Below are 16,215 nucleotides of genomic sequence, written 5' to 3' on the forward strand. Positions count from 1 at the left end.
CCTTCCCCCAAAAAAAAAAAAAAAAAAAAAATTCTGTATAGGTAAACCGTGTGAGGAGAACGACTTATGCCAGCAACTTAAGTGTATTGCGCCGAAGTGGGCAGTGAATAGGAGTCTCACGAAAGACCAAGGTACCTGGGTAAGTGTAGCGAACGGGCTCAACAGACTACAATGGAGCACTCATACATACATACGTATGTACGTATATATATATATATGTATGTATATATGTACGTCGTATATACCTGTACGTGTATATGTGTATGTATATACATATATGTATGTATATTCCTCCGTTGTATGTTCAGGATAACATGAAAACTGATTTCGGAGGACTATTGTCGTTACTCCTAACTGGCATGAAGGCAAATCGGAGTTCAGTTGCCCACCACTGCAAACAGGACACTAATAGCCAAGTCTGGAGTGATAACGACGCCCATGGCTCCGCAAACAAAACTGCATGCGAACTTGTTGCAGGAGGGCTGTATCGCATTTCAACTATTCTCGATACATATAATGCGATTTCTGAGAAAACCCCCTATGATAACCAAGAGTTTAAACAATTCGTCTCCTGTTTAGCGCTAAAAGCCATCGTACAAAAAATGAAAGACGAAAGTCATATCTGCAACATAGACGAAGGGATAAAGGTCGCTTTTGGTGCAGCATCCCAAATTAAAAAGGATCATTGCAATAATGGTAAACCCTGCTTCCTCTGCAAATTGGACGACAGCTACGACAGTTGCAACATTGGCAACAATTCCAATGTAAAGACCAATTTGGAAAACTTGCTCAAGACGAAAGGAAGCGAAGTCAATAACGCCCTCAAGGACATAACTGAGACACCAGGAAATGCTGGTCCCTCTCTCTGTGATCGTCTCCAGTGTTTATCCTCTCGAGTGGAAGCACTTAAAGGACAACCCAACAGCACCAATGCGGTAAGTATAATATAGAATGCTATAGAAGAGGAATATAAAAAGAAGGAATTTAAAAAAAAAAAAAAAAAAAAAAAAAAAATTTATTCAGATTCCGGATATAGGAATAAGGTTGTAGGGGTATAGGAATAAGGTTGTAGGGGTATAGGAATAAGGTCGTCAGGGTGTTGTAATAAGGTGGTAGGGTTGTTAGAATGAGGTGATAAAGGTGTCAGAATAAGGTGGTAAGGGTGTCAGAATAAGGTGGTAAGGGTATTAGAATAAGGTGGTAAGGGTGTTAGAATAAGGTTGTATGGGTGTTAGAATAAGGTGTTAAGGGTGTTAGAATAAGGTTGTATGGGTGTTAGAATAAGGTGTTAAGGGTGCTAGAATAAGGTTGTAGGGGTGTCAGAATAGGGTCTTAGGGTTGTTAGAATAAGGTGGTAAGGGTATTAGAATAAGGTTGTTAGGGTGTCAGAATAAGGTGGTAAGGGTGTTAGAAGAAGGTGTTAAGGGTGTTGGAATAAGGTGGTAAGGGTGTTAGAATAAGGTGGTAAGGGTGTTAGAATAAGTTCATCAGGGTATTGGAATAAGCTTTTAGGGGTGTTGTATTGAGGTTTTAGGGGTATAAGAATAAGGTTGTTGGGGTACTGGAATAAGGTTGGGGGGGTATTAGAATAAGGTTGTTGGGGTGTTAGAATGAGGTTATAAGTGTGTCAGAAGTCAGATTCCGGGTTTAGGAGTACAGTTGTAGGGTATAGGTGTAAGATTGCAGGGTACAGGAGTAAGGTTGTAGGGGTGTTAGAATAAGGTTGCAGGGGTATAGGAATGAAGTTGTATGGTGCAAAAAATCAGATTCCGGGTTTAGGAATGAAGGTTGTGGAGGTATTGGAATAAAGGTTGTAGGGGTGCTAAAATAAGTTGCTAAGGGTGTTAGGATAAGGTGGTAATGATGTTGGAATAAGGTGGTAAGGGTGTTAGAATAAGGTGGTAAGGGTGTTAGAATAAGGTTGTGAAGGTATTAGAATAAGGTGGTAAGGGTATTATAATAAGGTGGTAAGGATGTTAGAATAAGGTGGTAAGGGTATTGGAATAAGGTGGTGAGGGTATTAGAATAAGGTTTTAGGGGTGTCAGAATAGGTTCTTAGGGGTGTCAGAATAAGGTAGTAGGGGTATTATAATAAGGTTGTTGGGGTGTCAGAATAAGGTTCAGGGTATTAGAATAAGGTTAGAAGGTATAGGATGAAGGTTGCAGGGTTATAGGAGTAAGGTTGTAAGGGTGTTAGAATAAGTTGCGAGGGTTGTTGGAATAAGGTTGTAGGGGTGTCGTAATATGGTGGTAAGGGTATAGGAATAAGGTTGTAGGGGTGCCAGAAGCAAGATTCCGGATTTAGGAGTAGGGTTCCGGGTTTAGGAGTAGGGTTCCGGGTTTAGGAGTAGGGTTCCGGGTTTAGGAGTAGGGTTCCGGGTTTAGGAGTAGGGTTCCGGTTTTAGGAGTAGGGTTCCGGTTTTAGGAGTAGGGTTCCGGGTTTAGGAGTAGGGTTCCGGGTTTAGGAGTAGGGTTCCGGGCTTAGGAGTAGGGTTCCGGGTTTAGGAGTAGGGTTCCGGATTTAGGAGTAGGGTTCCGGGTTTAGGAGTAGGGTTCCGGGTTTAGGAGTAGGGTTCCGGTTTTAGGAGTAGGGTTCCGGGTTTAGGAGTAGGGTCCCGGGTTTAGGAGTAGGGTTCCGGGTTTAGGAGTAATGTTCCAGGGTTCATGAGCATCACATCAGTGTTTAGGAGTATGATATCAGGGTTCAGGAATAAAGGTTGTAGGGGTATAGGAATAAGGTTTTAGGGTACAGGAGTAAGATTGTAGCGGCTTCGGAGGAAGGTTACAAGGTATAAGTTGAAGGTAGTACGGGTATAGGAATAAGGTGGTAAGGTTGTTAGAATAAGGTGGTAAGGATATTAGAATAAGGTGGTAAAGGCGTTAGAATAAGGTTGTAGGGGTATTAGAATAAGGTTGTAGGTGTATTAGAATAAGGTTGTAGGGGTATTAGAATAAGGTTGTAGGGGTATTAGAATAAGGTGGTAAGGGTGTTAGAATAAAGTTGTGGGGGGGGTCAGAATTCAGATTCCTGGTTTAGGATGAAGGTTGTAGGGGTGTTAGAATAAGGTGGTAAGGGTGTTAGAATAAGGTGGTGAGGGTGTTAGAATGAACGTTGTAGGGGTATGGGAATAAGGTTGTATGGGTGTTAGAATAAGGTGGTCTGGATGTTAGAATAAGGTGGTAAAGGTGTTAGAATAAGGTGGTAAGTTTGTTAGAATAAGGTTTTAGGGGTGTTAGAATAAGGTGGTAAGGGTGTTAGAATAAGGTGGTAAGGTTGTTAGAATAAGGTGGTAAGAGTGTTAGAATAAGGTTGTTGGGGTGTCAGAATGAGGTTTATGGGGTATAAGATGAAGTTTGTGGGGGTATTAGAATAAGGTGTTAAGGGTGTTAGAATAAGGTGTTAAGGGTGTTAGAATAACGTTGTATTGGTGTTAGAATAGGGTGGTAAGGGTGTTAGAATAAGGTTGTAGGGGTGTGAGAATAAGGTTGCAGCGATGTTAGAATAAGGTGGTAAAGGTGTCAGAATAAGGTTGTAGGGGTATTAGAATAAGGTTGTATTGGTGTCAGAATAAAGGTTGTAGGGGTGCTGGAATGATGTTGTTGGGGTGTTAGAATAAGGTGGTAAGGGTGTTAGAATAAGGTGATAAGAGCGTTAGAATAAGGTGGTAAGGGTGTTAGAATAAGGTTGTAAGGTTGTTAGAATAAGGTCATAGGGGTGTCAGAATAGGGTCTTGGGGGTGTCAGAATAGGGTCTTAGGGGTGTCAATATAGGGTCTTAGGGGTACTACAATAAGTTTTTAGGGGTGTTAGAATAAAGGTTTTAGGGGTGTTAGAATAAAGGTTTTAGGGGTGTAGGAAGAAGGTTGTTGGGGTGTTAGAATAAGGTTGGTGGGGTGTCAGAATAGGGTCTTAGGGGTGTCAGAATAGGGTCTTCGGGGTGTCAGAATAGGGTCTTAGGGGTATTAGAATAGGGTCTTAGGGGTGTCGGAATAAGGTGGTAGGGGTGTTGGAATGAAGGATGTAGGGGTGTAGAAATAAAGTTGTAAGGGTATAGGAGTAAGGTTGTACAGTATTGGAATGAGGTTTTAAGGGTATAGGAGTAAGGTTGTAGGGGTATTAGTATAAGGTGGTAAGGGTATTAGTATAAGGTGGTAAGGGTCTTAGAATAAGGTGGTACGGGTGTTCGAATACGGTGGTAAGGGTATCAGAATAAGGTTATAGGGGTGTTAGAAAAAGGTTAGAAGGATGTCAGAATAAGGTTTTAGGGTTGTTAGAATAAGGTTGTAATGGTGTCTGAATGAGGTTGTTGAGGTGTCAGAATAAGGTTGTAGGGGTGCAGGAGTAAGGTTGTAGGGGTATAGGAGTAAGGTTGTATGGGTACTGGAATAAGGCTGTTAGGGTGATGGAATAAGGTTGTAGGGGTGTTAGAATAAGGTGGTAAGGGTGTTAGAATAAGGTGGTAAGGGTGTTAGAGTAAGGTGGTAAGGGTGTCAGAATAAGGTTGGTAAGCTTGCTAGAATAAGGTAGTAAGGGTGTTAGAATAAGGTGGTAGGGTTGTTAGAATAAGGTGGTAAGGGTGTCAGAATAGGGTCTTAGGGGTGTCAGAATAGGGTCTTAGGGGTGTCAGAATAGGGTCTTAGGGGTGTCAAAATAGGGTCTTAGAGGTGTCAGAATATGGTTGTAGGGGGGTTAGAATGAGGTGGTAAGGGTGTTAGAATAAGGTAGTAAGGGTGTTAGAATAAGGTAGTAGGGGTATTAGAATAAGGTGGTAAGGGTGTCAGAATAAAGGTTGCAGGGGTGTTAGAATAAGCTTTTAGGGGTGTCAGAATAGGGTCTTAGGGGTGTCAGAATAGGGTCTTAGGGTTGTCAGAATAGGGTTTTAGGGGTGCCATAATAAGGTGGTAATGGTGTTAGAATAAGGTCGTAAGTGTGTTAGAATAAGGTGGTAAGGGTGTCAGAATAGTGTCTTAGGGGTGTCAGAATAGGGTCTTAGGGGTGTCAGAATAAGGTTGCATTGGTGTCAGAATAAGGTTGTAGGGGTATTAGAATAAGGTCTTAGGGGTATTAGAATAAGGTCTTAGGGGTACAGGAGTGAGGTGGTACGGGTGTCAGAATAAGGTGGTAAGGGTGTTGGAATAAGGTTGTGGGGGTGTTAGAATAAGGTGGTAAGGTTGTTAGAATAAGGTCTTAGGGGTGTCAGAATAAGGTGGTCAGGGTGCTAGAATAAGGAGGTAAGGGTGTTAGAATAAGGTGGTAAGGGTGTTAGAATAAGGTGGTGCAGGTATTAGAATGAGATGGTAAGGGTGTTAGAATAAGGTGGTAAGGGTGTTAGAATAAAGGTTGTAAGGGTGTTGGAATAAGGTGTTAAGGGTGAAGGTGTTAAGGGTGTCAGAATAAGGTGGTAAGGGTGTTAGAATAAGGTGGTGAGAATGTTAGAGTAAGGTTGTAAGGGTGTCAGAATAGGATCTTAGGGGTGTCAGAATAGGGTCTTAGGGATGTTGGAATAGGGTCTTAGGGGTATTAGAATAGGGTCTTAGGGGTGTCAGAATAGGGTCTTAGGGGTGTCAGAATAAGGTTGTTGGGGTGTTAGAATAAGGTTTTTGAGGTGTTAGAATGAGGTTGTAAGGGTATTAGAATAATGTTTTAGGGGTGTCAGTAGTCAGATTCTGGGTGTTGGAATAAGGTTGTAGGTTGTCAGAATAACGCTGTTGGGGTATAGGACTAAGAGTTTTAGGTTATTAGAATAAGGTTCCGGCTTTAGGAGGAAGGTTTCAGGGTATACGGGTAAGGTCTTAGGGGTGTTGGAATGATGTTGTAGGGGTGTTCGAATAAGGTTCTAATTGTATAAGAGTAAGGTTGTAGGGTTGTTGGAATTAAGCTTTTAGGGGTGTAGGAAGAACGTCTTAGGGGTGTTAGAATAAGGTGGTAAGAGTGATAGAATAAGTTGGTAAGGGTGTTAGAACAGGGTGGTAAGGATGTTAGAATAAGGTGTTAAGGGTGTTACAATAACGTTGTAGGGGTGTCCGAATATGGTTGTTGGGGTGTTGGAATAAGGTGGTAAGGGTGTTAGAATAAGGTTGTAAGGATGTTAGAATAAGGTGGTAAAGGTGTTAGAATAAGGTGGTAATGGTGTTAGAATAAGGTGGTTGGGGTATTAGAATAAAGTTGTAGGGGTGTTAGAATAGGGTGGTAAGGGTGTTAGAATAAGGTGGTAAGGGTGTCGGAATAAGGTGGTAAGGGCGTTAAAATAAGGTGGCAGGGGTGTCAGAATAGGGTCTTAGGGGTGTCAGAATAGGGTCTTAGGGGTGTTGGAATAATGTTGTTGGGGGTGTTAGAATAAGGTGGTAAGGGTGTTAGAATAAGGTGGTAAGGGTGTTAGAATAAGGTGGTAAGGGTGTTAGAATAAGGTGGTAAGGGTGTTAGAATAAAGTTTTATGGGTATCGGAATAAGGTTCGAGGGTATAAGAATAAGGTTTCAGGGTTTAGGAATAAGGTTCAGGGGTTAGCTTTAGCTGCTTTAGGGGGGGAAAGGAAAGACTCCTCGCCGACCGGAACCGGATACTACACACCAACCGGATACTACACACCAACCGCATATTACATACTAACCGGATGGCAGAAAACAGGATGGAAAAAAAAAAAAAAGAGAAAAAAGAAAAAAAAAAAGAATTTATACTTATACATATACATGTATGTATATGTATGTACATATACATACATGTATATGTATGTACATATACATATGTATATGTATATGTATATATGCATATGCATTTATGCATATGCATATATATATATATATATATATTTATTCTACTTATAGAAGGAGTTCTGGACAGATAAAGGCGAAGTTGCCGACTTATGGAACACACTGTCCACAGCCATGAAGACAAATAGGAGCGACGAAGATAAATGTAAAACAATGGATGATGGCACTGGTGCCAGTGGCACTAGTGGCAGAACTGCCACTGACCCTGAAAAGAAGGCATGCAATTATTTGCATGCCGGTCTAAAGGAACTGTACAAGACGAATGGGGCGATGGCGACGCCGTCGCCGTCGCCGTCAGCCAACGGCAAACTTTTGGACAACCCACTGTTAAGACAAACAGTGGGTTGTTTATTACTTCACGCTTATGCAAAGAAAATGAAAGAAAAATCGACCTGTGTCATTGATTCTGGTATAGTGAAGGCATTTAAGGCATTTGATGATAATAATGCTTCATGCACGAACAATGGTTCGTGCATTAAATGTGAATGGAAAGAGACGGACTATGACAACTGCCAAATTACCACAAATGGCAACTCCAAAGAGCCAGCAAAGAACAAATTAGACCAAGTTAAAAACAAAATTGACACCACCGCAAAGGACAACCTAAAGAAAATAAATCACATGGATAAGTTATGTGATTATATTAAATGTGCCGCACCCAAATGGTTCTACAACCAAAAGAACAACAAGCAAGCAGCGAGTAGTGGAACGACGAAGAGCTGGGTAAGTACTACCACAACGAACACAAGCACCATAACATTGATGGGGTAGAAAGAAAAAAAAAGAAAAAAAAAATTATTCTGATTCCGGGTTTAGGAATAAAGGTTGCATGGGTGTTAGAATAAGGTTGTATGGGGTGTTAGAATAAGGTTTCAGGGGTATGGGAATGGGGTTCAGGGTGCTAGAATATGGTGGTAAGGGTGTTAGAATAAGATTTTAGGGGTGCTGAGAGTAATGTTCTAGGGGTGTTAGAATAGGGTTTTAAGGGTATTAGAATAAAGTTTGAGGGTGTTAGAATAAGGTTTCGGGGTTAGCTTTAGTTACTTTAGGGGAAAGGGAAAATCTCCTCGAAGACCGGGACCGGATACTACATAGTAACCGGATAGCACACCAACCGGATACTGCACGAACCAACTACATATATATATTACCTTCTATTTTTTTTTTTTTTTTTACAGTGTGAATTTTGGAATGAAGGCGTCAAACCAACACTGGAGAACATGTTCAAAGAAATCGAGGTTAAAGGGAAGACCAACACTAATTACGTAACATGCCAAGGCTTTGGTGATGGAAATCCACATAGTGTTGAAAGAAAGGCATGTATTCATATCGCGGAGGGACTAAACTACATTAAAAACATTAAGCCTAAGGGTAGTGGTGCTAGTGGTAGTACTATCACCTCGCCTAATGATAAAGACAAGCAACTGCTTGATAGAGCAGTTGCTTGTATTGCTCTTAACATGTACGCTGATCAAATAAGAGAAAAGTCGAAGAATAAATGTCCCATTGATGAGAAGAGAATAGAAAAAATGTTTGAAGTTTGGAATAAAATTAATAATTATCCGTGTCCGACCTCTGGTGGTAATAATTGTTTTGAATGCAAAAGGAAAGAAAATTTTAATGGTTGTCACCTGAGCGTCGCAGACGCTCTGGTGGAAAAAAATCAAAGTGCAAGTTGCTCTTCTAACGACAACAGAGAAAATGTCAAAACTGAATTAAACAAATTCCTCAACGACAAATCCAAATCCATCCCCCAAGTGAAGGATACCTTATCCACTATCACTAACATGTCCAACTCTTTCTGTACTAAAATGCAATGCGCAGCAAAACAATACTACGTCAAAAAAAACAGCCCTAATGGAAAAAGCACCGATGTGAAGTGGGTAAGGGACAATAGACAACTGCATATATACACATATAAAAACATATATGTATATATGTACATGCATATACATAGGTATATATGTATATGGACGTATATATATATATATATACTTATATATATGTACATATATATATATCTATATATATATATATATATAGATATACATATGTGCATATATGAATATGTGTATATATGTATGTATATGCATATATGTAAATATGTATATATCCATATGTATATATATATATATATGTATATATATGTATGCATATATGTATATATATGTATGTATTTATAATAAAAATTTGATGAAAAGAAAGAAAGTGAAATAAAAGAACAAAACAGAGAAAGAAATTCATATACCTGGTTTAGAAATGAAGGTTGTTGGGGTGTTAGAATAAGGTTGTAGGGGTGTTGGAATGATGTTGTTGTGGTGTTGGAATGATGTTGTTGTGGTGTTGGAATGATGTTGTTGTGGTGTTGGAATGATGTTGTTGTGGTGTTGGAATGATGTTGTTGTGGTGTTGGAATGATGTTGTTGTGGTGTTGGAATGATGTTGTTGTGGTGTTGGAATGATGTTGTTGTGGTGTTGGAATGATGTTGTTGTGGTGTTGGAATGATGTTGTTGTGGTGTTGGAATGATGTTGTTGTGGTGTTGGAATGATGTTGTTGTGGTGTTGGAATGATGTTGTTGTGGTGTTGGAATGATGTTGTTGTGGTGTTGGAATGATGTTGTTGTGGTGTTGGAATGATGTTGTTGTGGTGTTGTAGGGGTGTTGTAGGGGTGTTGTAGGGGTGCTGTAGGGGTGTTGTAGGGGTGTTGTAGGGGTGTTGTAGGGGTGTTGTAGGGGTGTTGTAGGGGTGTTGTAGGGGTGTTGTAGGGGTGTTGTAGGGGTGTTGTAGGGGTGTTGTAGGGGTGTTGTAGGGGTGTTGTAGGGGTGTTGTAGGGGTGTTGTAGGGGTGTTGTAGGGGTGTTGTAGGGGTGTTGTAGGGGTGTTGTAGGGGTGTTGTAGGGGTGTTGTAGGGGTGTTGTAGGGGTGTTGTTGTGGTGTTGGAATGATGTTGTTGGGGTGTTGGAATGATGTTGTTGGGGTGTTGGAATGAAGGTTGTTGTGGCGTTGGAATGATGTTGTTGGGGTGTTTGAATGATGTTGTAGGGGTATCGGAGTAAGGCTTTGAGGGTGTAGTAGTAAGGTTTTAGGGTATATGAGTAAGGTTTCAGGGTATTGGAATAAGGATTCAAGGTATTGGAATAAGGTTTCAGGGTTTAGGAATAACGTTCCAGGGTTTAGGAATAAGGTTCAGGGGTCAGCTTTAGTTACTTTAGGGGGGGAGAGGAAAAACTCCTCGAAGACCGGGACGGGATACTACATAACCTACCAGCAACCAACATACTGACACAACACAACATACTAACATAACCAACATACTAACACAACACAACATACTAACACAACACAACACAACCAACACAACCAACACAACCAACACAACCAACACAACCAACATGCAACCACAACACAACCACACCACAACCAACATACTAACATAACCAACATACTAACACAACACAACATACTAACACAACACAACATACTGACACAACCAAACATACTGACATAACCAACATACTAACACAACACAACATACTAACACAACACAACATACTAACATAACCAACCTACTAACATAACCAACACAACACAACATACTAACATAACCAACATACTAACATAACCAACATACTAACACAACCAACATACTAACATAACCAACATACTGACACAACCACAACATACTAACATAACCAAACATACTAACACAAACAACATACTAACACAACCAACATACTACAAACACAGAGAGAAAAAAAAAAAAAAAATAAAAAATAACGATTGTGTAAAAAAGGAAGAATTATTAATACATCCATATACATATGTTTATATGTATATGCATATATATGTATATGCATATATATATATATGTATATATGTATATATGTATATGTATATATGTATATATATATGTATACACATATGTGTATACATATGTGTATACATATACATATATTTTTTTTTATTTCTTTCTTTCTTTTGTTCTATGTTTAGGAAGAAATAAATGATGTCGTTAAGGATGAATTAACGAAACTTATAGGACATATTACGAATCATGGGAATTGGGATTCCTTTTCCACACACTGCAACGATCCAAAATGGAATAACGACACAAAAGGAGAAATAACTGCAAAGCAAAAAGCTTGTAAGCTTTTTGCTTCAGGTTTAAAATACATTTCTCAAATTAATGACGACCAACAAAAGGATACTGTACCACTTAAAAGAACTATGATGTGCGCAGCACTTAATCTTTATGCTGATCAATTAACAAACAAATCAACAGAACAATGTCCTCTCGATGGAACTAAATTGGAACAGGCAATAAAATACGCTTTTGAACAATATAATGCCACTATGAGGAATGGAACACCTTCCCAATGCTCAGCTGTTAATGGTCCTAATTCTTGTTTTATTTGCAATAGAGAAGATAAATTTCACAATTGCCAAATTGGAAGCAAAGCCACTGACAAAGTAAAGGACAATATGGACAATCTCCTCGACAAGGAAGACCAAATCAACTCCCAACCCAAATCTAACACTCCTACCATGGAACAAACACTAGACAAAATAAATAGTAAGGACACTTTCTGTACTCAAGTCCAATGCGCAATCAAACAACACTACGCAAAGAAGATCAAAGGAAAAACATTTCCAAATGGAACAAGACCATCTTGGGTAAGAATGGACAACTACGTATACATATATATATGTATATGTATATGTATTTATATGTATGTATATATGTATATGTATACACATATGTGTATACATATACATATATATTTTTTTTTGGTTTTCTTCTTTTGTTCTATGTTTAGGGTGAAATGAAGTCTGAAATTGAAAGGGTATTAACGGACCTTCTAAATTATATGGAAAAATCGCATAATCAGTCGGACGCTATCGAATATTGCAATGATGAAGTTAAATGGAGTAAATTTGGCCATAAAGGAAAACACACAAATAAAGCAGCTTGTTTGCTTTTTGCTTCAGGGTTAAAGCACATTTATACCCATGGTAATGACCACCAGACGGGCCAGTTTAAGGGCCCATCGTTTGAACAAACGATGGGTTGTTTATTTCTTAAGGAGTATGCAAAACAATTGCAAAAAATGGCAGAAACGAAAAAAAAAGGACAGAGTTGGGTACATCCTCTTTGTGACATAGATAAGGGCATAAATCACGCTTTTGATAAGAGTGGTGACATTATGAAGAATGTATTAACTGAATGCAACAATGGTACTGATGGTATTTCTTGTTTTCAATGCAAACTAAATGAAGGTTATGATAATTGCAAAATTGGCGATGACGATGTAGGAAATAAAGCTAAAGATCTGTTCGAAGGCGAATCGAAGCAAAACCAAATGGAAAAAACATTAGAGAATACAGTCTGTCCCATCCTTCTTACGGATCTCCTTACCCCTTTTGTTCCTTTGGCTCCTGTCTCTATTGGTCTTTCTGCTATGGCTTATTACCTTTGGAAGGTAAGATTAATAAAAAAAAGAATAAAAAAAAATATATATATATATATATATATTTTAATGGACAAAATTAATTGTTAAAAGGAAAAAAATTTTTTTTTAATGGTTAAAAAAAAAAAAAAATTAATGGAAAAAATTAATAAAAAAAAAAAAAAAAAAAATTTAATGGACAAAATTAATTATTAAAAGGAAAAAAAAATTTTTTTTAATGGTTAAAAGGAAAAAAAATTTTTAATGGAAAAAATTAATAAAAAAAAAAAAAAAAAAATTTTAATGGACAAAATTAATTATTAAAAGGAAAAAAAAATTTTTTTTTAATGGTTTAAATAAAATAAAATAAATGTGTAAAAAGAACATTTCACATTCTTCTTAACAAAAATATCCTCTCATTTTTTTTTTTTTTTTTTTTTTTTTGTAGTATTTTGGTCCTCTTGGTAAAGGAGGACAACGTTTCAGAAGATCTCCTGCTGAAATTCCTGGTCCATCAGTACAGGAACAAGTCTTCGATCATGTGCAACAAGATAGTTCACATGAATATCGATTAGTGAAGGAACGAAAACCTCGTTCTGCTCCAACGAGAACGAAACGTTCTGGTCGCGTGAATCGTCGCACGATTATTGAAATTCATTTTGAAGTGTTGGACGAATGTCAAAAAGGGGACACACAATTGAACCAGAAGGATTTTCTGGAACTTTTGGTTCAAGAATTCATGGGATCCGAATTAATGGAAGAAGAACAGGTTCCTAAGGAAGAAGTTCTTATGGAAAGTGTTCCTATGGAACGTGTTCCAAGTTTGGGTTCCGTGTTTATGGTTTAGGGTTCACAGTTTAGGGTTTACAGTTTAGAGTTCACAGTTTAGGATTCACAGTTTAGAGTTCACAGTTTAGGATTCACAGTTTAGGGTTCACAATTTAGGGTTCACAGTTTAGGGTTCACAGCTTAGGGTTCAGAGTTTAGAGTTTACAGTTTAGGGTTTATTGTTTAAGATGAAGGATATTGTTCTCACACCTTTTGTCCTTTTTTTTTTCCCTTTTTATTTTTTATTTGTTCTTGAAGAAAAAAAAAAGAAAGATTTTTTTTTTCCACATTTATTTCTTATTTTGTTTGCAAAAAATTTTTCTTTTTTTTTTTTTTGGTGAAAAGACACCCTTTTGTTCATAGAAAAAAAAAAAAATATATTCTTTTTTTTTAAGAACGCACATTCTTTTTTTTTTTTCCGCATGCGAAAAATATTTTTTCTTTCTTTTTTTTTTTTCCGCTTGCGAAAAATATATTTTTTCTTCTTTCTTTTTTTTTTTTTTGCGAAAAACAGGAAGATAAGCGCGCGCTCATATTGTGATGTGTCCGGTCCGCGAACACACAAAAAAAAAAAAAAAAAAAAAAAAAAGGACGGTGGACGATGAAATATATTACAGTTGCAAAAGGTCGCAAAATATACAGGAATAACAGACACTTATCCGACACAAGGAAAAATTGTGTATACATACGTGTTGGCACAAACAACTTTATCGAAGTATACATACACTTTACACCAAAAATTTATACAGAATAACGGGAATATGCGGAAATGGCTGGGTTCAACGTCCCGGGTTAGAAGTATGGTTGGTTCCGGGTTTAAAGTAAAGTTGGGTCCGGGTTAAAGGTAAAAGTGGGTTCTGGGTTAAGGATCAAAATGGGTTCCGGGTTAAGGGTAAAGTGGGTTCCGGGTTAAGGATAAAAGTGGGTTCCGGGTTAAGGATAAAAGTGGGTTCCGGGTTAAAGGTAAAAGTGGGTTCCGGGTTAAAAGTAAAAGGGGTTCCGGGTTAAGGGTAAAAGTAGGTTCCGGGTTAAGGGTAAAAGTGGGTTCCGGGTTAAGGATAAAAGTGGGTTCCGGGTTAAGGATAAAAGTGGGTTCAGGGTTAAGGATAAAAGTGGGTTCCGGGTTAAGGATTAAGGTGGGTTGTGCCTTAAGGTGAATGTAAGATCAGGGTTTGGAGTTATGGTAATAGTAGGATCGGGATTTAAGTTTAATGTTGGTAGAGTATAGGTTTAGGGTTTAGGTTTGAGGATTTTAGGATTCTATGAATGTTCTATACGAGAGAAATGTACAGGTATATCTAAGGATGGATGAAAATGGAGGAAACTACGAAAATGGTAATGAATGCATAAAGGAGGAAAATGTTATTTGAGGAGAATTAAAATAAGCATAAAGGAGGACGAACAAACGGGAGAAAAACATAAGGGAAGGAATGAAAAAGAAAGAAGAAGTGTGAGTAGGAATAACAGGAGAAGATGAAAGGAAAAGAAGAAAAAAGGAAATGGAAGAAAAAAAAAGAAATGCAAGTGGAAAATTGTATTATGGAGGAGATTTGCGTACATTTATTTTTTTTTTCTCTCCTTGCTTTTTTTTTTCACTCTTTTTTTTATTTTTTTTCAATTTCTTATTTTCTCTTTTTTTCTTTTTTTTTTTTTTTTATCTATTTTCCTTTTTTTTTTTTTCTTTTTCTTTTATGTATATATTTTTTTATTATTTCCTTCTAAAGAAGGAAATGTTTTTTCCTTATGTTGGAATGTTTTAATTAGTATGGGGAATGAATTGTATAATAGTTGGAAATGTAGGGAGATGTTCTTCTTTTTTAGAATGTGGTGGATGTTCTTTTTTTTTTCTTTCTTTCTTTCTTTATTTTTTTTTTGATCTTTAAACCTACTCTTTCTAATAAAGATATTCTTTCTAATAAAGATATTCTTTCTAATAAAGATATTCTTTCTAATAAAGATATTCTTTCTAATAAAGATATTCTTTCTAATAAAGATATTCTTCCTAATATAAAAATATTCTTTCTAATAAAGATATTCTTCCTAATAAAGATATTTATTTCTAAGAAAGATATTCTTTCTAATGAAGATATTCTTTCTAATAAAGATATTTATTTCTAATAAAGATATTCTTTTTAATAAAGATATTTATTTCTAATAAAGATATTTTTTCTAATAAAGATATTCTTTCTAATAAATATATTTATTTCTAATAAAGATATTCTTTCTATTATAAATATATTCTTTCTAATAAAGATATTCTTTCTAATAAAGATATTTATTTCTAATAAAGATATTTATTTCTAATGAAGATATTTTTTTCTAATAAAGATATTTATTTCTAATAAAGATATTTATTTCTAATAAAGATATTCTTTCTAATAAAGATATTTATTTCTAATAAAGATATTCTTTCTAATATAAATTTATATAGCGAGGGACAAATAGAATATTCACATGTTAAATTGAAGCAAAACAAACCAAATATATAGCAAAACCAAATATACAGTATATAAAAGCAAAACAAACCAAATATATAGTACAAAAAGCAAGACCAACACAGTGGAGAAAAAAAAAAAATGGCACCTTTTTCTTTTATAAAAATATCTACATTAATCTTTGCATACCTATTCTTATGGTATCAAACCAATGATCAACACCAGGTATGAATAACAAAAAAATTTTTTTTTGTAATATTTTTTACAACTATAGGGGAAATTTTTGTGTGGGCTAAAACGTATATATATATGTATATATATATTATATATTATTTTGCCACCACACCAAATTATTATTCATATTTATTATTCATGTTTAAGGTAAAAAGGGGGGGGAAGGTTTCAGGGATTTTAGGGTTTAGGGTTCAGGGTTCATAGAGTTCAGGGTTTAGGGTTTTGGATTTATGGATTAGGGTTCCGAGCTTAGGGTTTAGGGTTTAGGTGAATGTTGTAAGGTGTTAGAAGTCAGATTCCAGGTTATAGACATAAGGTTTCAGGGTATAGAGAGTGAGGTTCCGGGGTTAGGGTTTAGGGTTCAGGGTATAGGAGTAAGATTCCAGGTTATAGACATAAGGTTTCAGGGCATTAGAGAGTAGGGGTTCAGGGGTTAGGGTTTAATTTGCTTTGAAGGGGGGGGGGTAGAAGGAAAAGAAAAGGAAAGGAAAAAAGGGGGAT

The 16,215-nt window shown here is 36.9% G+C and overlaps 1 protein-coding gene across 1 annotated transcript in view; it reads left to right on the forward strand.

The window, feature by feature from the left end:
* Positions 1–13,064, forward strand: part of PKNH_1219200 (SICAvar, type I) — a gene marked incomplete at both ends in the record, with an annotated part of 21,676 nt that extends 8,612 nt beyond the window's left edge. The window contains 7 exons of the mRNA XM_039114061.1: positions 42–139; positions 309–935; positions 6,824–7,492; positions 7,948–8,652; positions 10,764–11,444; positions 11,588–12,250; positions 12,666–13,064. Coding sequence (XP_038969811.1) covers positions 42–139; positions 309–935; positions 6,824–7,492; positions 7,948–8,652; positions 10,764–11,444; positions 11,588–12,250; positions 12,666–13,064 — 3,842 coding nt within the window. The remainder of the gene's footprint in view (positions 1–41; positions 140–308; positions 936–6,823; positions 7,493–7,947; positions 8,653–10,763; positions 11,445–11,587; positions 12,251–12,665) is intronic.
* Positions 13,065–16,215: the final 3,151 nt, after the last annotated feature.

Source organism: Plasmodium knowlesi (assembly GCF_000006355.2).
Source record: "Plasmodium knowlesi strain H genome assembly, chromosome: 12".
NCBI classification, from domain to species: Eukaryota; Apicomplexa; class Aconoidasida; order Haemosporida; family Plasmodiidae; genus Plasmodium; species Plasmodium knowlesi.